This window comes from Callospermophilus lateralis, chromosome 1, assembly GCF_048772815.1.
Source record: "Callospermophilus lateralis isolate mCalLat2 chromosome 1, mCalLat2.hap1, whole genome shotgun sequence".
In the NCBI taxonomy this organism is placed as follows: domain Eukaryota; kingdom Metazoa; phylum Chordata; class Mammalia; order Rodentia; family Sciuridae; genus Callospermophilus; species Callospermophilus lateralis.
Window position 1 is genome coordinate 156,304,527 of NC_135305.1, and position 23,674 is coordinate 156,328,200.

Sequence of the window (23,674 nt, forward strand, 5' to 3'; positions counted from 1 at the left end):
GAGTAGATTTTAGTTAAATACTCAGGAAAAAAAAAGGAGACATTATTAAACTGTTTCCTATTCAAACTACTGTTAAGAGCTCTTTTAAAAAACCTATCTGGCTTGGCCTGTGATGCCCATTTGGAATCCCAGCTCCTTGGGAGGTAGGAGGATCACAGAGTTAGGGCCAGCCTGGGCAACTGAGTGAGACACTGTCTCAAAAAAAAAAAAAAAAAAAAAAAAAAAGGCTGGGGATATAGCCAGTGGTAGAGCACTTGCCTGGTAGAGCACTTGCCTAACATGGACCCTGGGGTCCATCCCAATACCACAAAATAAATAAAATTAAATAAAATAAGATAAAATAAAAAACTGATTGGCAAAGATGCAAAAGTTTGAGGACATGCAGTGCTGGCGAGGTTCTCAGGAAGCAGGCATCCTCGTGCCCTGGTGGAGGGAGCAGCAGTTTGGCTACATCTGCAATCACAGATGCACACACCCTTTGCCTAGCAAATCCACTTGGAGAACTCCACCCTACATATTGGGTTGTGCGTCTGTACACATCTGTACAAGCTCATTTACTACAGTATTGATTGTGATGGGAAAAGACTGGGAATACCATAAATGCTCATCAGTAGGGGCCTGGTTAGGCCAGGGTCAGCTGAGCAGAGCCTGCTGCCTGTGCTTATTAATAAAGTTTTATTGGAACACAGCCATGCTCCTCCACAGGTATATCATCTATGCTTTCAGGCTGCAACAGCAAAGCTGACTACCTGTGATGGAGACCGCATGAACTGCAAAGCTGAAAATGTGAGCCCTCTGTCCCTAGGTTGGTGACAGTGCGTCTACTCAATGTGAACTGGGTACGGAGGTGTCAACCAGAGGAGGGACTAAGTTAGACGTGGAAGGAGCCCCAGACAGACCTCAGGGAAAGTAAGGTGCACATAGGGTTTCGCTTTTGCTTTAAAAAGAAGTCAGAAATGGATTCATTCACGGCGTGTGCATGGACTGGGCATCGCTGGAAGAAGACCCTGGAAACTGGCAGAGCTGCTGCAGGGGAGGGCAACTAGAATTTCCTGATAGCCCCTTGTGTAACTTCACTGGGGAATTACACATTCAAAAACTCAAACTAAATATGTATCTGGGCTGGACTGGGGCTGGGGCTGGGGCTCCGCGGTAGCACACTTGCTTAGCATGTGTGAGGCTCTGAGTTCAAGTCTCAGCACCACGTATAAATAAATAAATAAAAAATAAAGGTCCATCAACAACTTTAAAAAAATAAAAAAAGCTGAATATGTATGTGGGCTATAAAAATACGGCTCATTTAATGGTCATTTCAGGGAAGCCACTGTGGTCACCACCACCATTGTCACCTGGCCCTGTCTTTGGGCTTCCTGCCCCTCCTAGGGAACACTGCCCCCGTCAGGGCCAGATGGTAGGGATTCATGGAGTCTCACCACCACGAGGGGCCCAGTTGGAAATCATGTACTTGGGAGCAGGGAGGGTGGGCCAGGTTGGGCCTGCAATATTTTGGTAGTTTCCTGTAGGGACAGGGACTTGGGATCAACCTTCCTATTGAGTGTCCTCCACAGGAGGGAGCACCCCTGCCCTATGCCTGAAGAGCCACACTCTGGGCCTTTGCTCTGCCCTCCCTGTTGTCTCTCCTCAAGGAGAAGGCACATGGACTCAAAGCCCAGCTCCAGTGTCCCCCTCCAAGACACCCCCCTCAACCAACTCAGGAAAATGGCGGCCTGCCTGTGGCAGTGCTGCCCGGCAAACCTCGGGCTGAGTGGGCATCTTCACACCTGCACTGGCCCTAGCCCTCAGAGGCATGTGACCCCCTGTTCCCCACTCCCTGCCAGGCCCGGTGCCCCCACCACAGCAGGAGCCGCCAGCACCCCTCACCTGGTTAGCTTTCTCCAGGTTCGTCATGATCAGGCCGACCTCATCTGCCCTGAGACACAAAGGTGAGGCCCTGAGGCGGGGTTCTGGCAGCTGCCAAGCCCCCCATCCCGACAGCCCAGCCTCTGCTTGAACCCGAGTCTTGCAATGGGGGCTGAGGAGGCCACCTTCCCCACAGAACTCAGGCTGGGAAGAAAAGAACCCAGGCTGCGGGGAAGTGGAATAGGGCCTGAGCACCACACCCTCCCAGCCTCCCCAGGGCTCCACTCTATGGAGAGACCCTGCCAGGCCTTGAGCCTGTGCCTCGTGTCTCTCTAGAGCTCCCAACTGTGGGGAAGGCCTCCTCCACTGCCTCAGGGCATCCTTCAGTGGTGGACTAGGGGGCAGCCTAGCATGGGTGTAGATGACCCAGGGGGCTGGGGAGCATCTGGTGACTTATAAGGCCACACAGGCCACACGGGCCTGAGGACCTTCCCAGCATAAGCTGTTCCCACTGACTGGAGCACCTTCCCAGGGCTCTTCGAGGGCAGCTCCTCACCCTGAAGGCCTCCTCCCCAGCGAGCCCTCCCTGAGCCCTCTCCATACCCTCTCTGCCCATGGCCAGTACTTCCCTTCACAGCATTTACCACGTGCTAACAATGATGCTGGGCATACAGTAAGTGCTCAATAGTGTCTAGGAGCAAATATGGTCATCACTGTTTCAGTTGCTGTCTGCCTCCTTTCTGACTGAGGGGAGGGGCACGTTGTCTAATGTGTCCCCAGGACCTTCTAGGTGAGCAGCAGCGACTCAGTAAACGTTTATGGAACGAGTGACTAAAAACGTTCCAGCCCAGAGCAGGTTAGATGATGTCACCTGGACTGTAGGGCTGGAGAGTGGGAACGGGGTGAAGGGGAGACCCCTGGTCGGCAGCCCCACAGGTCAGGCACAGGATGTCATTCATGGTGAGTGGCACGCAGACAGCACTCGGATGGCGGGAGCAGTGGTGTGAGATGGAAAGGGACCCCGGGCAGAGGATCAGAGAGGAGGGTCAGACGAGGGAGCACATCAGGGATGTTCAGAGGGAGTCGGTGCGTCTGGAGGGCCAGGGAGGAGGGACGTCTCCAGCGACAGAGGAGGCGTGTTGCGGGCGACAGCGGGTACCATCAGGGGGGACGGGGAGGAGGCCTGTCTGGAGGGTCAGGGGAGGAGGCACATTTCGGGGGAGAGAGGGAGGAGGTACATCTCAGGGGGTGGGGGTAGAGGCCTGTGTGGAGGGATGGGGGAGGCCTGACCAGCTGGCCGCTCACTTACTTGGATGCAGCCTCCTCGTCGTACTTCCGACGCAGCTCTAGCAGCTCCGTCTGCGTGGCCTTTAACGCTGGGAGAAGTAAAAGGGCAACTGAGGCCTGACCCCAGAGCAGGATGGGGCAGCCCTCCCAGAAGAGGGACCCACCCTGGGTGTAGGAAGGCAGAGTGAGGCGGTGACGGGGACCTTTCTCTCGGTTAGAACTGGCGCCAGGTAGTGCGTGCCCTGTCCCCAGAGGGGCTCTGGACTGGGGCGAGGGGTGTGGGGCTGGGCAGGGCGGGGCAGGCGGGAGGCCTTGGGTGGGAAGCTCAGGGACCCTGGTGGGAGTGGGGGCAGTGGTGCCATCTGCCTAGCACCCTCCAGGCCCACCCTGAGGCTCTGACTGGTATGCAGGGGACAGGGAGGCACAGTGAAGCTGACAGGGTTTTGCAGGGTTGGTCCCTGTGGATTCTGATTTCTGACTGTGGGAGGAAAACTGAAGGCCAGGCTATGGGGGTGGGGGGGGCGGGTGGCCATGCCCGGCAGGTGTGGCCCGTGTGGCCGTGTGACTGCCTCTTTGGACCAGGCTTGGCTTCACCAGTGCCCAGACCTCAGCCCTCCCCACTGCTGTCCCCTGGCCCCTGCAGGCACTGTCAGCCCCCCACCTGACTCTGCCTCAGATTCTCCTTCTACAGCAACACGGGCAGGAGGGGAGACCCCTTGGGGAGCAGCACGAGCCTCGCCTCGCTCCGCCTCCCTTGGTTCTAGAAGCCCTGGAGCAGAGCTCGCTGCCCCTGCCCCCGGGAGCCTGGAGTGAGGGTGGCACGGGGCACGTACCTGAATGTAGGACCTTGATCTTCTCCTCTGCCTCCCCCAGTCTGGCTGCCAGCGTGACCTGCACTTCTTGAAGGCCCCTGTGGGGAGACGGGCTGCTCACGCTGGCCCCGTGCTGGGCTCACCCTGGCTCCCTGTCCGTCACCTGCTCCCTGTAACCTGCGCCTCTATCTTCAGGGAGTGCAGAGACGTGGCACTCAGGGTTTGCTGTCCTGCTGTCTTGCTGGTGGGGTGGCCCCCATCATGGCTGGCTCTGCTAAGTCCCTGTCAGCGTTTCAGGGGGCCAACCTGTATAGCACCAAGTGGCCTGGTCTGTGAGGCAGGGTTTCTGGCAGGGCCAGCCTAGTAGGTACCGTGCAGCGTGGGGCCTTCCTAGTGTGTGTGACCTCCATGTCACTGTCCAGGGCAGGCATGGGACCTGGTATGGCAGGAGTATGGGTGTTCAGTGAGTCTAGTTCAGGAGTGTCCAAGCCTCTCCTAGGAGGACTGGAAGGTTACACAGACCTGGGGCCTGAGGCTGCCTGGCTCAGTGACTACAGGAAGGAGTCCTCAGTCCACCCATATCTCCCTTGGTCACTCTCCTCCAGTCTCACATATCTCGCTGCTCAGTCATGGCCAGCGGCCTCCTACCTCAGGGCCTTTGCATTGGCTGTTTCCACTGTAACGTCCTCCCGTCATATCTGCAGGACTTGCTTACCTAGGGCTTTGCTCACCTGCTCGGCGAGGCCTCTCCCATTTAAAATCCCAGTGCCACCTCAGCTCCCTCCCTGGCTTAGTTTTTCTTCCTAACTTATTGTTATTGAACCCACCATTGATCTGTTGCCTCACTCAATGAAAGCGCACTCCAGGAGGGCAGGGGGCTTGGTCTGATTTGTCCCTTAGTGTCCCCAGGGTGGGTCCATAAATATGGGTGATCAATGATAAGAGAGGAAAAAGTGAATGAACGCAGGGATGAATACAGTGACTGCCACAAAACATCCAAGAAGGGCCACTGGCCTGGGTAATGCCCAGGGCACCAACTGCAGGTAACTGTCTATGCTGTGCACCATGCCTGGGCCCCGCTAATTTCATTGCCATAGCCAACTAGGAGCAAATGCTATGGACCCATCTAATTTCATTCCCATAGCCAACTAGGAGCAAATGCCACTGGCTAGGGCACTGTCCCCAGGTGTCCGCCAACTGTACAATAACTCAGATCTCTCTGTGCAGACACTCAGTAGACTGAGGTCTACGATGAGCTGAGTTACGAAAAGGAGAATGACCTTCACACAGTGGGTGAGCCTCATCTAATCAGTTGAAGGTGGTTTTTTTTTTTTTTCCTCCTTCATTGTTTGTTTGTTTGTTGTTTTTTGTAGACAGGGTCTTGCTCTGTTGCCTAGGCTGGTCTCACAGTCTTGGGCTCAGGAGATCTCCCTGAATAGCTGAGCTGAGAGTCTTGCTCCACCAAGTCTGGCTCTATTGAACCTTAAGAGCGAACTGAGAAAGAAAGGGTTCTGCCTCAAGATGGCAGTACCTCTGTGGCTGGGGTCCCGCCGGCCACCTGCTCTGCTCATCTCAGACTTGCCCGCCCTGCAATTGCAGGAGCTGAGTCCTCAAAACACACTCCATTAAAGAAAAATATGGCTATTTCTGTTTCTCTGGAGACGCTATTGCACCACTTTTCAGATGGGAAAACTGAGGCTCTGGCGAGTGCCATAAACTCCCCAGGGCTGCCACCGAGCCCCTGTGGCAAGGCTCAGATCAGACCCAGGCCTCCTGGGGTCCGAGCCCCTGCCCTGTCACCTGCACTCCCTGCAGTGGGCACCTCCCTGCTTCCTGCCAGCCCAGGGAGCCCAGCTGTCCCTCGGCCCTCACTTCTGTTTCTCGGCCTCATTTCTCTGCAGCAAGGCTTCTGTCAGGAGGGCTTTCCCAGCGATGCCGGGCAGGCGGCTTCCCTCAGTCAGCGTGGGCGTGGCTGGGGACGTCCCCTCTTTCTGCTCTGCAGGGAGAAAGGGAGACACAGCCATTGCCAAGAGAGCAGTGTGAGGCAGGGGTTCCCACAGCCTGGACCCACCAACCACAGTGCGTGTGCCCAGCTCCCGAACCTGGGCTCTGGGGAGGCTCTGCCCATGCCTGCCACGCATCTGGTGGGCCGTGCCTTGGATGGCACCCAGGCTCACCCTCGCCTGCTCACACCTCCTCCTCCTCATTAGTTTTTTTCCAATTGTGGTAAATACACATGCACACGCACACCATTCCAACGGGAGCTTTAGCACATCCACAGTATCACACACCCCTCAACCCAGGGAGGCCTGGTCAGCTAAACGGCCCTCCATCCTGTCGCCAGCTCCTGGCTCCACCCTGCCACACTGGCAGTGGAGACACGCCTTCTGGACATTTCCCATCATGGAAACACACATCAGCTGACCTTCTGCATTTGGTTTCTTAGACGCTGAGTTCACCCGGCACTTCTCTCCTGCTATGGTATGAAATGACCCCTAAGGGCTCAGGTATGAGGTATTAAGAGGGTGATGAGGATTAGACAGGGTCACAGAGTGCAGCCCCTATGACTGAACACTGTGGCTTCATGGGAAAAGGGAAAGAGCACATGTATGTGCTCCCTGTCTCTGCCACATGATGCTTGGCACCGCCTTGGGCCTACCACCAAGAAGGCCATCACCAGATGTAGCTCCTTGACTTTGATTCAGAATCATGAGCCAAAATAAACCTCTTTTCTTTATAAAGTTCCCAGCCTCAGGTATTTCATTAGAATAACATAAGACAGACTGATACAGTTCCTTTCAGTGTGACTGCCACAAAACCGTCCAAGAAGGGCCACTTCCATAGAAGGCATTCCACTCTGTGACTATGCCAGTTTATCCGTCTGTGTGTTGGTCCCACTTCTGGCTACTGTGTTGCTATGTATATGTGTGTCCTCATTTTTGCCAGAGCACCTCTTTTTGATTTTTTTTTAGCATACATCCCTTGGAGTAGAACTACAGGGTCATGTGTTAAGTCTATTTAACTCATGTCCTCGCTTTCAACAACTCTACTGCGGTGTGTGCACCTAGAGGCTCTACTGTCAGCCCTGCCGCAGTCTTGGCTTTTACAAGAAGGGCGTCAAGGCGCTCCTGCGGCCCTGAAGGCCCATCAGTGCTGCCCAGCATCCTGCCGTGTGGCTGGTCTCTGGCTACCAGACACTTGCCCCACTCTGGTTTTGCACCATTACAAAGCCTGTGGCCAGTATCCCTCCTGAATGCGTCCCTTGGGCACAGAGTGGTCTCTCCAAGGAAACACCACATGGAGTAAATATATGGGGTCGCAGCGTGGCCCAGCCTGTAGTGAAGCGCAGCTGTCCCAATCCACACCAGGAGCAGCTGCTCAGGGTCCGCTGCCCTGTGACCTTGAGGAGCTGGCCTGGCCAACATGAGGTCCTCTGCTCCCCTTGCTTCCTCCTTGGTGAACGCCTCCTCACGCCTTCAGGTGCTTTGTGCTGGAGGCCAGGGCTCCCTTGGGGCTATTTCCTTCCCAGCAACCAGTGCCTGCACACTGGAGGCCAGCACCCCTCTGCCTTTCTGAGGGAGGAGCGAGCCCACTCCCAGCCTCTGCTCTGACCTTCATGATCCAAGGTGGCTTCCAGTCTCGTTCTGACCCCCATGGCTGGCTCCCTCGTTCTTAACAAGCCCTGAGCCTCCAGGGTCAAGGCACCACGCACTCCCTGCTCGGGCAGTAGAGGCCAGCCTGGAAGTGCTGTGGGCAGAAGCTCTGGGCTGGGGGCTCAGAGGCAGAAAGGAAAATAGGATGCTGCCCAGAACCTGTGGAAGTTTTTGGTTTTGCTCTTGGTACTGGAGTACCAGGACCAGAACTAGGGCTGCTCAGCCCCTGAGCTGCAACCCAGCCCTTTGCATTGTTCGTTTTGAGGCAGGGTCTTGTGCTCCTCCTGCCTCAGCCTCCTGAAGTGCGTGGGCCCCTTGCTGCTCAGGAAGAATTAAGGCTTCGGCTCATCCAGGCGCAGTGGCCTCCACACCTGCCCCCGGATTCCTGGACACACAGCCCGCCTACACTTCCTAGCCTCCTCTGCAGCTGGGTGTGACCACAGAGGTTCTGGCCAATGGGAGGGTGGAAGGGGGGGCCTGCTGTTCAGAGTCACACCCCGACACCTGTGTGACTTCCACATTCTTCCCCTGCCTGTTGGCAGGTGGTCAATATCATCAACAGGACATCACATGTGTAAGGTGGCGGGATCTCTGCCATCCGGATCCCTGAGGGGCAGCGTGGCACAAGCCTGCAACCTTCAGTAGACTGAGGCCCAAGACCCGGGTCCATCTGCTTCAGCAGAAGTGCCACCTCCACCCACCTGCCGTCCACACGATGAAGCCCAGTCCCAAGCCCACCAGCCCCTGCTGCAGCCCGTGGTGTTATGGGACCCAGGAAGGCCTTAGCAGTACCTTTGGGGCCAAGGAGCTCGGGGTGCCTCTTCCAAGAAGTGTGGAGGTCCCGCCGGGGCTGCCTGCTGGGGTCCAAACTAGGGGGCTGCAGTCTGTCGTCCAGGCTACGCGCCACCTCCAATGTAGGCACAGGGTCTGCAGAGACAGGGAAGAGGTCGAGGTGGGATGCCTAGGCCGAGGCTGTGGGGCCTGGGAGGGCCTTCTACAGAGAGCTGGGTGGGGACCATCCACAGGAGACACTGTAGTCACACTCTGGGTGGCCAGGGAGAGCCAAGTGAATGCCCTTTACATGACAGGCTTTTCCAGATCCCTGGCAGGTGTGCCTGCCCACTCCCCGGTGAGCATGTCCTGCCAGCTGGGAACAACAACAGTCATATTGTCACTGCATTGTTTTGATCAGTGATGCCACTGTGTCACTGTGTGTGGCCCTGGGGAGGTTGAGAGTGTGTTCAGCCGGCCTCTCCACCTCTCTGTCCCTGGGGTAGAACCTGCCACATGGCCTGAGGCCCTCCAGCTTCTCCTGGCTCTACCCTCCAGGAGACATTCTTGCGGCCTCCATGGCTGTGGCTCCTCACTGGACTCGGCCACGTGCACCGGGGATGCATTAGCGGCCGTCCCGGGAATAGCACGCATACCCGGATGAGAGTCTCCCAGCTTCCCGACGGCTCCCAGCTGAGGAGGCTGTGGGCCTCTGCCTGGCTAGCTTCCCTCCACCTCCCCTTCACCTGTGGAGAGTTTCCTTTTCCTTTCACCCCAGAGCCCAGCCCATGTCCTCCAGGACATTCCCAACCACGCCCCCTGGGCAGGTACCAGTGGCCATGGAATGACTCCTGGGGTTGGTGGCACCCTGCAGGTTACATAGCCCAGCCGCAGGCATGAGGCCCACCTCGACCTCTTTCCTGTCCCCAGAGTACCCTCTGGAGGCTGGCTTGGAGTCAACCCGTCTTCACAGAGGAGGAAACTGAGGCCCAGAGAAGCCAGGGTGCTCGCTAAAGGGTGGAGGTGACACTGGACTGTCTCTTTCTGAGGCCACGGAGACTTTCTGTCCTGGGGTGGGCACCAAATGTCCCTAGTAATAGGCACACTCATGGGGCCCAGGACAGCCAGGGCCTCCAAGCCCAGGTCCTGGGGCCCAGGATCTAGTCCAGTTCTTTCTAGTTCTCTGGAGCCCTCTCTTCTTGGTTCCTCTCCCAGCACCCCCTGCCAGCATCTGCTCGGCCGATGTTCTTTGTTGAGAGGACAGACTTTGGAGCCAGATGTGCATGGACCCAGTCTAATCCATACTTGCTTCTTGGGATGGTTATATGATCTTGGCAAGCAACTCTACCTCTCTGTGCTTCACCATAAAAGTGGCATCCTCCTGGGGTTGTCATGAGGATCAGGCAAAATGATCAACATGGTGCTGGACACCCTGTCAGCTCAGACAACCTCATGCTTACTCTCAGCCTTGGGGCTATTTCCTTCCCAGCAACCTGCTCACAACATTTCACCCCTGAAGACATATTACGACTCAAATGTCACCTCTTCCAGGGAGCCCTCCTGGACTAGTCGGTCTTCCCACATGTGCTCTCCAGCTGCCTGCAACTCTCCGTGGTAGAGCCCAGTGCTGTCCCCGTATATCTGCAAGTCCACCCAATTAACATGCACTGGGCTGCAAACTTCACAGGGGAAGCAAGGGCTACACTGGTCCTTGCTCTACCCCCCACTGGTCTGTAGTACCTAGGATACAACCTGACGCACAGTCCTACCCAATACATTTTTACAGGAGACGACATGAGGCCATGCCTGCACGGAGGCCTTCAGGTCTGGCTGGAACAAGGCAGCCTCTCATTTTCTCCTACTGCCTGTTTGTTTAGGTGGAGGGAGGCTGGACAATGGGCATTTGTGCCGTGGTGAGCAGGTGCAAGGGCGCACCACGTTGGCTTTCCTCTGTCAGCAGCCCCCACGCCCTGTCATTAGGCAGCGCCCGCTCAGCAGGGTATGCCATTATGTCTCCCAGGGCTGATGTAATTATACATTGACATAATTAACCCAGCAAGCGCATTAGGCAGGCCAGCTAAAAATTCATCTATAATTATTTGTTGTGTGCATGCTAATGAGTCCATCTGCACCGCCTTTGTACAACACGAACAAATTAATTTACAAGTCTGGATTTTTTAATAAGTTCAAGGAATCGCTTCCTATTGTGTCCTGGATTTTGAGAAAGGAAGAAAAAGGCGACAGCACTCGCCAGGGTCAGGGAAGTTAGGTAAACACGGAGGGAGCAGATCCGGCCTCTGCAGACTGGCTCTGGGCCCAAGGACGGGGGAAGTTCTCCACTGGCCAGGCCAGACGATTCCTCTGGGAGTGAGGACACTTGCCGCCACCTCCTCTCCAGGGTTAGACCCAGGTTCTGTTCCACCCTGAGGACGTGGGCCCTGCGTACTGGTGGCTGGCTTCGGTGGCCCCCAGAGGCTAGCAGAAGGGGCCAGGCCTCCACACGGGCTCAGGGGGCTTCGGGGCTCTGCCCTCCTGCCTTCGCTTGCTGGGGCAGTGGTGAACGTGCTGGTTAAGCTCCAGGATCTGAAGTTCGGCTCTGGGCCGAGTCCCATGAGGACCTGAGCCCATTTCTCCACCTGTGGGGGACACTGTGCAGTGTCTGTTTGCCTGGAGGTACCCCTGGGCAGATCCAGACACACTGAGGAGAGAGTGAGACCCGAGGGTGGGTGTCAGTGCCATCTCCAGCTGGCCGTGTCTCTCTAGGTGGCCAGGGACTCTCTGAGCCTCTCTTTCCTCGAGGAGGCTGCCTCTGAGGGCTGTTACGGAGCGGAGCTGGCTGACTGCTGCTGGCCTGCGGGCTCAGGGCGGGCTAGGAGCCAGCTGTGCTCTGTGGAGACCGGACACCAGGCACGGCCTCAGTGTTGGCACAGGAAATGTGCCCAGGAAACCCAGAATTCAATTATCTTGATTTGAACTCATTCTACTCTGGACCCAAAGATCTCAGATTAGAAAACCACCCCGGGAGGGAGCAGTCAGCTCAATTTGTCCTGCAGCCCCGGACGTAGCTGGGAATGAGGGTAGTGTAGGGAGAGGCGAGCCCTGGCCTATTCCTCTACTCCTGGCTCCCTGTGGCCAGGTGAGTGGCACTGAGATGCTGTGGCCAAAGTCCAGCTTCAAATGAATCCTAATGACCACAGCCCTGTACACTCCATCATCACCATGACAGTATGAGGACGTCGCAGTCCCCTTTTATAGATGGAGAAACTGAGGCACAGGGGTCAAGGCTGGGACCCATGCTGGCTAGCCCCCAGCAGGACTCATCAGAGCCCCCAGGGAACCCGTGAAGCATTTTGGGCCTCAGTGGAGTCTCAGGGTTGGTCTGTGTCACTCCAGTCCTCCGGGGGGCAGGCCAGGATCCTTGGGGTTTGCCTGTCAGACCTTCTCATCCCTCCCTGGTGGACTGGTGTGCCTGTGACGCGTTCTCAGCTTCCAGTGGGGCTGTCAATCAAGGCGCTCCACCTTCCCCCAAGGAGGGTCACCTGCTTCAGGCTGCTAATCAGACACTGCCCTGGGAATCTGGACCCCTTCACCCGGTTACTCGCTGCTCTGGCCCTGTGTGAGCCGGGGGCCCCACCTAACGAGTCCCTTTCCTGTGCACTAGAGTTTCCAGAGCTGGCGTCTCCACACCACACGAGGAACCCTGAGCGACATAGGAGCCAGTGATTTGACAAGGGTATCTGAGAACTGGGTAAAGGGAAGGAGGAACAAATGCTCACAACATTTCACCCCTGAAGACTCAGTTTTCCTGTCTGTAAAATGGAGTCCCAAGCAGCATCCACCAAGGCCACTGTGGGCATTCAGTGGTCAGAGTCCTGCACAGTGGTCATCCCAGCCCTCGCTCTCATCAGCGGTCAGCAAAGGGCAGACCTCAGTGAGGCCCAGGGGGCTCACTCACCCAGCCCTGCTGGGCACTGCCTGGCTTTGTATCTTGGCTCCTGCTAACAACAGATTTGCAGGACAGAATTAGAAGCTGCTAGGTATTTGGGAGGGACAGGGCACAGGACAGCAGCCTCAGGAGGAGAGGACTGACCAGATCTCAGCAACGGGCCTTGGGAGACCCCTGGAAGCTGACAGAGGGTCCTCAGAGGCCCAAAGAATAAGGCAAAGACACCAGGCCCTGGGTTTCATCTGTGTCTATGCCAGTCAGAGCGACTTACAGAAGGAAGGGGAGGCAGGGAAGGACTTCACTGTGGGTCTCCAGAGGTTAGACTCTCAGTAGGAAGGAAATGAGGATGTCCTGCTGGCAGGCACAGACTCAGCAAAGGCAGGAAGTCATAGCAATGTTAACAGCCTAACTCTCAGAGTAGGCTGCATACAGTTGGGCAGGCTGTACACAGCACAAGGATATACACGGGAGTGGCAATCGAATCACATATTTACATATTTGGTACAAAACTCTTTGGGGAGATGGTAATGACCTGCTCTGAGGCAGGGGTACTATGCTGTGTCACCAGGTAGCATGTGGCCAAGGGACTTGGAACAGCTCCTCCTGTACTATAACTGTGGCTATTCTAGGCTCTGTGCCAGGGTACACCTGTGCTTTCTCCTTCACCCCAAACAGCACAGTAAAGTACGTGCCGCTATTGTCCCCATTTCCCAGACAAGGAAATAAAGGCTCAGAAAAGAGGTATCAGGTGCCCAAAGTCACCCAGCTTAGGCAGAGGTGGGGTTTGAACCCAGGGCTGTGGACTCTTCGCCGGAGGTCAGGTGGCCTCTGGGCAGGGCAGGCAGGGCCCTGACTTCTTCCTGTAGACCCGAGTGCGGGGCCAAGGGCCGTCCTTGGCCCTGCTACTGGCTTGTTATGTGGCCTTTGACAATGTGCTGACCTCACTGGGCTCCCCCATCTGAATTCCTATGCAAGTATGTCCGAGGCTCGCACTCAGCACTGGGCCACTGGACAGTGGCTCACCCTGTGGGCAAGTGCCTCTGCCAGCCAATCCTGTTCAGCGGGGTGATGGTCAAACACCTTCGCGGCCAGGCTCCGCCCAAGAGGTATGAACACCACAAACCCTCAGGTGGCCAAAGCAACCCTGGGAAATAAGGGGAGGGGGAGGGGGCGAAGGTCGAGTTCTAGTGGTGACATCAATCCATGCTACTGCTTCCCGCCTAAAGCCTGTCTGTAAATGGGGACAGGCAGGTCCTCCCCCTGTGGAGGGGCTGGGGACAGAAAACTGGGAACTGCAGGTGGGCAGAGCCCACGGGGCCCTCTGAGCCCACCCATGCAGGGGTTTGCTGAGTGACTTGGGGACACCGCTAGCTGAGGAGAGAAGACCTGCCCTTGCACAGCGGCCTCCCGCGGGTGACAGGCTCCTTCACAAGTGTGCTTAATAGACCCGAGAGGACCTCTCCACCCCACGTGTCCCAGGTCAGCTTCCTCCCTGTGCACGAGGCTCGGGAACTGAAGAGCCCAGGTGAGGGCGTGGCTCATGCAGAAGGCTGGTGTCTGGAGGGAGCCTGCGCTGAAGGCTGTGGCTTCTCAGGGCACAATTCTGAGTCCTGGTGGCCTGAGTGCCGCTGGGTGAGACCAGGGGATGGGTAGGCAGGTAGGTCCCAAGGCCCTTCCAGGGTAACAGGGCTGGGGACAGGACTGACCCTGAGGGTGCCAGGCAGGAGGCAGCTGCAGGGGTCCAGGGAGCAGCTCCATGGTGGCTCAGGTCAGGAGCTAGGCAGGAAGCGCTGGTGGCTGTGGGGACTGAGCTGAAACGTCCCCAGCCTGTGCTCATCTGGAAACTCAGAATGTGACCTTGTGTGCAGATGGGGTCTTTGCAGAGGAGATCGGTCAAGACCGGTTCATACGGAAGCAAAGCGGGCCTGATTTAATGACAGATGTCCTCAAAAGCAGAGGGACCCATTGAGGCCCAGAGAGAGGCCTGGTGAAGATGGAGGCAGAAACAATGCAGCCAGAGGCCAATGGCCCGGAGGCTGCGGGATCCGCCTGAGGCGGGAGGGGGCCAGGCCAGCCTGGGAGCCTGCCCACCCACTTGAGTTTGGGGCTTCTGGATTCCAGATATGAGAGGAGTTTGTGTTGTCACCAGGCTGTGGCACTGTGGTACAGCAGCCTGGGAGACCTCAGCCCTGTTCCAGGTTGGACACAGGTGGAGAGGTGGTGAAGGGTGGTGAAGGGTGGTGCAGGGCCAGGCTCACTCATGGTCCAGCGCCTGGCAAGGCCAGCGACCCTGGCATCCTGGCCATCACACCATGGCTCTCTCTCTCTCTCTCTCTCTCCTTTCCCACCTCTTGTAAGGACATGAGTCGTGAAAAGACAAGGGGCTACTCTAACGACCTCATCTTAACACGATCATATCCTCCAGGGTACCAGCAGGAAGGTCTTCAACCTATCTTTCTGGGGGATAAAATCCAAGCCATGACCTGAAGGAAGTCCTCACTCAAGTCAAACCTACTTCCTTCTTGCTGTACCCATTTTCATCTCCATCCATGAGCCAAGCCTGTTCCCTAAGAGGAGGCAGCAGGTCCTGGACTCTGACCCTCTTGCTTTTCCTTCTCTCCAGGGCCGAGGAACTGAGCTGTCACCAAGTCGGGTTCTGCTTTGAAAAGAAGACAGCAATAACATCTTCTTACTCGGATGCTTTCTGCTTGTTACTTCCCAGCACATGAGAGCAGGGTTCCCAGACTTGACTTAGTTGTACGGTGACTCATTTCTTCTGGGAGGAACCCACGGGGCCCTGAGCTGCCCGGCAGGGAGCTGGGTTGGAGAGCAACACTCTCAGCATACAGACAGCTGGAGCGTTCCACCAAAGCCTACGGCAGAAGGCTCCTGCCAGGGCGGCTGGCAGACCCTGGGCTCCCCGAGTGCTTTATCAGTGGTATTATCCAGTGCTTCAGCTAAACGTCACTGGCTGCTCTTATGGACACAAATGGAAAGAGAGAAAGGGAAAAAAGTCCTTAAGCTGTAGGGAGAGATTTCTCAGAGAACCCCACAGCCTTGGGTCTGGGGGCAGCTTGTTTTCCTCCAAGTCTTCCCCTTCCCCCAGGCACACACTGGTCCTTCACATAGCAGATGCCCAATGAGTATGGACTGTCCCAAAAGGGGGTAAATGATGGAATCAGTGCCAGAGGGTCTCAGGGGTTTCCACAGAGGGCATCTGTGGGAGGCGCAGTAATATAATATCCCTCTTGAAAACAACGCCTCCTACCCTTAAAGCCCTGGATGCACTTCACGCTTCATGCAAGAGAGAGTTAGAAGTAGGTAAGGGTCGGGGATGGCTCCTCTGGCTTTCATGATGAGGGAAGTGGCCACAAGATGACAACACTGTTGATCTCTAGACACCAGGAGAGGCAAGGAACGGATCCTCCTGGACCTGGGAGCGAGAGTCCTGTTGATGCTTGACTTTCAGCCCAATGAGACCCATTCTGAACTTCTAACTTCCAGACTGAGATAATGAATGTGTGTTGTTTTAAGCCACGGAGGTTGTGGTCGTTTGTTACGGCTGCTGTAGAGAGCTAGTAGTCCAATGCAGTCATGGAGTCATTTTTATTGAGCACCTACTAGGTACCAGGCATGGTTTCTCCAGTTGTCAAGCATTTCCCAAGTGCCTGCTGTGGGTCAGGGAAGGATCAGGGCTGCGGAGATGGAGGAGCAAATGAGAGGGAATCCCTGCCTGTCTGTGGCTGACCTTCTGGAGGGGAAGATGGACACGTAAGGCCAAGGCAGAGACCCCCTGCCAAGGTGGGCTGGCCGTGTGGTGGAAAAGGCCTGTCTAAAGGCAGCCATCTGGCTGGGAAGGAAGTGAGGAAACTGCTCTAGGCACAGGAAGATCAGGCTGAGGATAGGGGCTGCCGCCTGCCCATCTCCCCAGGGCACAAATGCACTGGTGCTCATAACCACTGACCACTTTTGTGGATAAGGACATGGGGCTGAGAGAGACTGGTGATACCCAGGGGAGTCCTGATCCAGTGTCCCCTCCCCTCTCTGTGCCTGGTCTGGGTACAGGTGGTTGGGGTCAAGCTCGAGTTTCTGGTTTTCACCCCCAAAACTGCAGCAACCATCCACCCTGGAGCAAGTGGGGGCAGAGGGCACATAGGACACCCATCTAGTCTCTTGAGCCAGAGGCTCTGAAGAATGTGGCCTAGCCCTCCTCAAGAGGAGCCAGGCGCTCTGCATATATCTCACTGTTCATTCAAACAGCCACAAGAGATGCCATCACCCCTGTTTTCCAGATGAGAAAACTGAGGCCCAGGAGAGGAAAGCCCCTTGCTCAGGGTCCCTTGGTCAGCAGACAAAGGTAGTGCTGGATCAGAAGCTGGGCCCCCCAGCCAGTGCCCACCACTTCCACACATCTGTGGGTCCCCCGGGGGCCCTGTGTGACTTTTGTCCTCCTGTGACACGATTTAAAACCTTAAGGCCTATTTTAAAGTACTGCCGGTTGAGCACCCCAATCTGAAAATCCAGAACCTGAAGTTTGACGCCTCCAAAAGCTGAAACCTTTCCAGCCCTGACACATTGCCCCACTGGCAAATTCCACCCCAGGAAAATAGTGTCCTGCATAAAAATCACTAAAAACATCATAGGAAATTCAGGTCACGTGTGAAAGGAGTACATGGAACACAAACGGACCTTGTCTTCTGACCCGGGTCCCATCCCTATACTCTCATTATATGTGTGTGGATATTTCAAAACTTGAAGAAATTGGAAATCCTAACACTGTGGCCCCGAGCATTTTGGATAAGGAATACCCTGCCTGTGGTTTGTTTCCCGATTATAAGCAGAAAATTGGGATTCCCTGTCATAAATAGGCATTTCAGCCATACAGGTGAACGCACACAAAGCTGGGTATGGTGGTGGGTGTCTGTGGCCCCAGCTACTCGGAGGCTGAGGCAGGAGGAGTGTTTGAACCCCAAGTTCAAGGCCAGCTGAGCAGAACAGAAACCTAAATAACCCAACAACAAGAAAAGACCACAAAACTAAAAACCAAAGAGGGAAAGCGATGCTGTTACAGTCCAGTTAGGCCCTGGGGTGGGCAGCTGCCGTCCCTGGGCTGAGGGGGAGACCTGCGGGTGTCCTGGGTTTGCTGCTGATGCTCCAGTACCCAGCGGTAGAAGCCTTCCCTGCAGGGCAGAAAGGTGACACCCATCATGGCCTGCAGCCTGCAGCGGTACCCTTTGATATTAGGTGAAAAGCTGGTGCCGTCCAGCTTCTGACTTCCACAGTGGCCCACGTCTCCCTCTAATGTCTGGCCCGGCTCAGCATGTCCTCCAGAAGCCTTCAGGCCAGCTGTGCAGAGCTGCCCCAGCCTCCAGGGACACAAGTAGGCGGGATCCCCCCCGACCCTGTCCCCCACCGGCCATCCACATGCAGGAAGAGAGAGCGGCCCAGTGGCCGTGTCCTAGCCGGGTTTATAAAACCCCGACCCATGGCACCCCAATCCAGTGTCCAAATATCACCAGGCCCCTGATGAGTGGAAACAGACCAGGCAGACGAGCAGGCAGCAGGCCAGGCCTGTGGCACCGGGCAGGGACACTGTGGTGAGTGCAGGACCTTTGTCTCTCAGCCGTCCTGTTCTTTATGCACTAACTGCCTAAGAAAATGACTTATTCGTTGTGGCTGCATTGGATCTAACCCCTCGCGGACAAGGTGGAGGACACGGCGGGAGGGTTTACGTATTTTCAGGCCTCATCAGGCTTTGTAGAGACCACAAGCCTCGCCAGCGCTCCGGGCCGCCACTAGCGGAAGCTGTCAGAGTCCTCCAGAACCCCACAGAGTGGGAGCTGGGGTGCGGGGAGAGCAGCTCAACCCTCCCACTCTGTCCATCTGAAGGAAAGTGGCATTCGGAGCTTTTTTAGGAAAGCTGGAGCCGGAGGCTGTCCGAGAGGCTGCTTAGAAACACATATATGCAGAAGTATGCGTGTGTCCCTCCAAAATATCTCCGAGACAGAAGCCTGCTCCCATCTGGGCTTGTGCTCTGGCGCCCGCGTGGGTGGCAGGCTCAGGCTACTGACGGTGGCAGCGAGACTAACTTTGATCCTATAGTCTTAACTTTTCAGTAGCAGATGGGGTGCAGAGCCCTATGCGCAGCTGTGAGCCATGCACCTGCCATACCCTTCTTCCTGCCTGGGGGTCTCCTGGTCTGGGCAGGGACAGAGCGGCTGGGGAAGAGGGGCTTTCTTTTGGCACTGGGTGTTCTGGAGGTCAAAGTAACACCTCCACCAACAGCGAGCTCTGGTCACTGTCCACTGAGTCTTTCCTGCGGGAAGCTCCCCACTCCTCCCTCAAAAACTCCACCTGGGCATTGGGAGCTGTTGACTCTTCCAGAGGAGAAAGAAGAGACTGAGAGAGATGGCGCCAGGGGCCAGGAGAGCTGGGACTCAAGTCCACTCACATTATAATAAAAATGAGCCCCACACTGAGCAGCAGGGACCAGAGACTCGTCTCCTCCTTGTGCCCCTGGCTGAACAGAATGCCTGGCGACCAGCAGGTGCTCGGCACTTGTTGAATGAACTGCACAGACGTGCTGGGTTCACAGGGTGCCCTGGCGCTGTTCCCTGGTCCCGTAACTGTGGAAGTTCTTACCTGTGTTTTGCATGTGAGGAATCGGGCTTGGGAAGGTCAAGTGTGACTCGTGGGAAGAAGCCACGTGGCCAAGCAGGGACTGGCCCGGCTCTGTGGAGAGGGCCATCAGTCTAGCGCCCTGCTCTCCTTCCTCTGCCCCCCACCCCCCGTCTGGAGCTCTTTGCTTCCCCTCAGCAAAGTGGTCCAGTCTGGCTCTGGAGCCCTGGACCAGGAGCACAGGGGTCCCTGGTGAGTGAAGGGCCATATCGCTCTTCCTCGGGCCGCTCATGGCACTCCAGCTAGGCCCCCTCCCAGCTTAGACCCTCCCAGGCCTCAGGTGGCAGAGGCCCTGTGGCCGCTCTTCACTGTTTGCAGAGCTCAGATCCCCTGCGGCTTTCTTGTCCAACCTCCTTTGATTTTGTCTATTTATTTAGGTGCCAGGAGGAACCCAGGGGTGCTTTGCCACTAGGCTACACCCCCAGCCCTTTTTATTTTTGAGATAGGGTCTCACCAAGTTGTCCAGTCTGGCCTCGAACTTGCGATCCTCCTGCCTCAGCTTCCAGTGTTGCCAGGATCACAGGCATGGCCACCAGGCCTGGCTACCCTTGATCTTAAACTAGCCCTGGCACTGGCAGTCCTGGAGCCTAGACTGAGACCCCACACGTCTCCACTGAGACCCCCTGGGCGGCATGGTGCATGGGCAGGATGGGGGAGTCACCTCCAGGGTATGTGGGGATCAGAGCTTGTGTCTGCAGGGTGGAGCAAGCTGCCTGCCACACAGAGCACCCTTGAACTGCCCCTAAAGGGTGGCGCCTCAGTCTTGAAGCCAAGTTCAAAGGCCCCCTCTCTGAGGCGCCTCCACCAGCCACCCCTCCTTGGAGCTCGTTTCCTGCTGTGGGTCCTGGTCCTCCACCTTCGGGCCACACTGTCCTTGTTAGCCCTGAGTCCCCAGGCGGGCAGCTTGAACCCCAGCCTGAGTTTCCCCAGTGACTCAGAGGTTGTAGCAGGTGAGGGCTGGTCCTCCCTCTGACAGGAAACAGTCTTTGTGGAGCCCCTGCTGCACCAGCACCAAGGTGGCTGCTTCCATGGACTCCACTTTCTAACCCTGAGCCACCAGCGCAGGCCAGCTTTGGCAGGGCTGTGAGGGAGGGTGCTCCTGGCAGCCGAAAGCATGGGCACTGCCCTCCGAAGTTACCTGCCACCTTTAGGCAAACCTGACATCATTAAGATTTTCATTTTTTATGCATTAAAACTCTTTATGTTACCCTTAGGTGTCCCCGTGACCCGGACAGGACGGAGCAGAGGCTAAGTGTGGGTGGAGGGGGAGGGAAGGCAGCAGGGACCAGAGTTTCTAATTATACTAAAATCTCTATTTCCTCTGGCTGTGAAGGCGACCTCTCCACTAGATGGTGCTAGAATTAGTAATTTGAGACAAAAAACAAAACTCAGCACTTAACCTCCCTCCCTATTTTCATACAAATAATTTTAGATGGCTCAAACTTAATCTTTTGAAAATATTAAGATAAAAAGTACCCAAATACCTCTGACTTTGAGGTGAAAAGGTTTTTAAAAATAGGACACAGAAGCCATAATGGAAAGGTTTGGTAAGATTTCCTACCTTCTGTAAATCCTTCTTGAATGCCTGTTACATACTATATACAATAGACATTATAAACAAAGTTAAAAAACAAAAGGCATTCAGGACTAGGGAAGAAGATGTGAAAGGTATACCAGTACAAAGGTTAATACCCCTAATATACAAAGAGTGTCTATAAATCAATAAGAAAATGAAATCGGAAAGAAAAGTGGACTAACAATATACAAACAAGCAATTTACAAAAGAATAAAAATTTGGTTCATAACAGAGGACAAGATACCTAGTGGGCTAGTCAATAAAGGAACACAATGTAAATCAGCAAGGGGAAAGAACAATTGTATTCTTTCTGACTACCTGGATTTGCTCATGACAACAGATTTTCCTTTCCAAGTTTTTGTCCTCATCCTCAGAACTACAACAGCACAGTACCAATAAGCTACGCCCTTGTGAGCTCCCCAAAAGCCCAGCACTGGGGAGGGGCTCAGTAAATTTTAATAGCCCCTCAAGAGACTGTTAGGCACAATAAATCAAAGTTCTCCAGGATCCGTAATCTCACAGGGAAATACAGTTGCTCATACTGTGTCAAGAATGCAGGATATAAAGTGATACAAGGAGGATCAGTGACCATTTTGAAAAGTACACAGGAAAAAGATCAGGGAGAAAGAAACCCAACAAATTGCTTTTCCAAGATATTATTTTCCCTCCTTCAATTTTCATATATCTTCTGAGGGTGACAGGGTGCCTGGGCTGCTTTTGAAACTGGGGAGAAAATTTTACACCCCCAAACACTGTACAGCACTTTCCTATTCTACAAATACTGCCATCTACACTGCTTACCCAGCAACCTTGACAGTTGACGAAATGGCAGATGCTCATAATTCTTAGACCCTGATATCAATGGGCTGAGGATTGTTCAACCCTGTTAAATGTTTTTGCTCAGAATCCAATGTGGATGAATGAGTAGTTTCTACTCTCTCCCCTCTTCTAAAGACACAGGAACCAGAGCTCAGAGAGGTTAAGGCCTCTGGCCAAAGTCACACAGCTCAAAACACCAAGCTATAAGTCCCACCCAGGCGTGTCCTATGCTCAGCCGGAGCCTTAACCACTCTGCAGACCAGCCTTGCCCCTGAAGGAGGGAGCAGGGCAAGAAGCACCTGCCAGGAGTCACAAAGTCATAAATCAGATTTTTAAAAAACAGAGAAAAGCAGAAAAAAAGCACCGTGGGCCACTCACCTCTGTGCCCCTCTCCCGGTGTGCGGGGTGCGTCTGCCTGCCCTGTCGCCCACGCGTCCCCTGTTTTGTTTCCTCCTTTTTTTTTCCTTCCCTTTTAACTAATCACTCAGTTAACAAGTCAGCTCTCTGAAGCGCGGGTCGCTACCTAGTGACTCCGTGCACACGATAAAGAAATCAAGCGTCACCAATACAGAAGTCAGAGGGGTTTAAATCAAATCTTCCTCCACAACAATGACATTAATTATGCTTTTAACACGTTTTACTGCTTTTTTTCTCACTTCATGCCACATCTGTGTGAACAATATCCAAAAGATTTACGGTTTTCTTTCGTAATTACAGACATACAGGCTGCACACTTATCAAAATACTTGCTGAGCAATCAGGCTCTATCACAGGCTCTGCCAAAGATTTGTGCTGGCAGCAGTCATTCAAAACAAAAATGTTGAATCAGGACTTGTGTGCGGCTTGGGGGAGGGGGAGCATTTCGACAAATAATTCGCCTGTCAAGACATATAAAAACAGGAGTGTGCACCCGGCTCCTTTTCCAGGGTGGGATTTTTATGGAGGGGGCCGGGCGCTGCGGTGGGGGGCAGCGGGCGGAGAAGCTCAGAGTGCCAAAAACGCATCTGACATTTGGTTCTTGTGTCTGAGGATAAAATTTAATGAGAACAAAAATATGTCTTCCTAATTCCCCTAAGAAACCATTAAAACATTTTGTTATTCTTAAATGTCTCGAAAATGAATTAGAGCCCCTGAAGGGGCTGTTTGTATGGTACGTCTCCATCAGTTAAGGCTGCTCATTCTGCAGCTCCGTGACAGCGGGGACGTCCCCCACTGCCCCTCCAATTCTGGGGAGGAGAGCTGGGAAATCAGAGGCACATGGAGTCAGCACTGGGCTCTGAGTGACCTCTGCATCCCCAGGCTGTGGGGGAGGGGGCGAGAGAGCGCACAGGCCTTCTGGAAAGCTCCTTACAGTCTTAGGGACTCAGGGCCCTTGGCTGGTCAGGTGTCTGTGCTAATAGCCTGGTACCCAGAGAGGCGAGTGTCCCACAGTGAGCCCTGGAGAAGCAGCTTTGTTTCCTATGGGGGCGGTGGTGGTCCTCACCCACTGGTCTCCAACTGTATGCTCCTCTGCTCCCAAGCTCCAGGCCCCTAACACTCCTGAGTTTGTGACTGCAGCTTATCTGAGTGATCATCTGGCTACTTCTGCCACCAGAAAGCAAGCTTCTAAGGGCCGGGTCCACGCCTGTGTCTGTGGGTTCCTAACTATGCTCCCCGTGTTCAGCAAATGCTGGGCATACAGCAGACACTCAGTAAATGCTTGCAATCAGCAGACACTCAGTAAATGCTTGCAATCCTCCTGTTGTTTGATGACCAGAGAACTCTAGTTGAAGAAGCACCTCTTTACCCCAATAACTCTTCCTCCCCTCCCGCTGCCTAGTCTTTTAATTCGTTCAATAATCATTAGGTGCCTTTGGTGTACTGCACTCTCTATATAGGTTTAATATGGCCTAATCTGGGTATATAGGTTTAGTACGGCCTGATCCTGGGCTTGGAGTACTCCCTGTCTCCTAGACAAGCCAGACATACATGATAATAACGTACAAGATAATAACGTGAGTAGCTGATAGTATGCACCAACTGTGTGCCATGCACCTTGAAGCTTCCTGACAACCACATGAGACAGGTTGGCATATTTAGTCCCAGTGTGTGCAAGGGGAGTCGGAGGCTCTGGAAGGTTGCTGGATCCATCTGCGGGCAGGCATGGGCGAGGGAGGTGTGTGGGGCCTGCAGCACTTGAAGCTGGGTCTGGCCCTAGGGTGGATGGACTGGCCCACCTCAGTGCAGCTCCTGGAGTGGGTGAGGCACTGCAGGGCCCATGGGTGAGCTCTGG

General features: G+C 54.9%; 1 protein-coding gene across 1 annotated transcript in view; it reads right to left on the reverse strand.

Annotated features, from left to right (window-relative positions):
- Positions 1 to 23,674, reverse strand: part of Cux2 (cut like homeobox 2) — a 227,550-nt gene that overhangs the window by 21,883 nt on the left and 181,993 nt on the right. The window contains exons 5-9 of the mRNA XM_076866790.2: positions 8,405 to 8,539; positions 5,832 to 5,955; positions 3,981 to 4,057; positions 3,170 to 3,236; positions 1,882 to 1,930 (exon numbers count right to left, since the gene is read on the reverse strand). Of these exons, the coding sequence (XP_076722905.2) occupies positions 1,882 to 1,930; positions 3,170 to 3,236; positions 3,981 to 4,057; positions 5,832 to 5,955; positions 8,405 to 8,539 (452 nt within the window). The remainder of the gene's footprint in view (positions 1 to 1,881; positions 1,931 to 3,169; positions 3,237 to 3,980; positions 4,058 to 5,831; positions 5,956 to 8,404; positions 8,540 to 23,674) is intronic.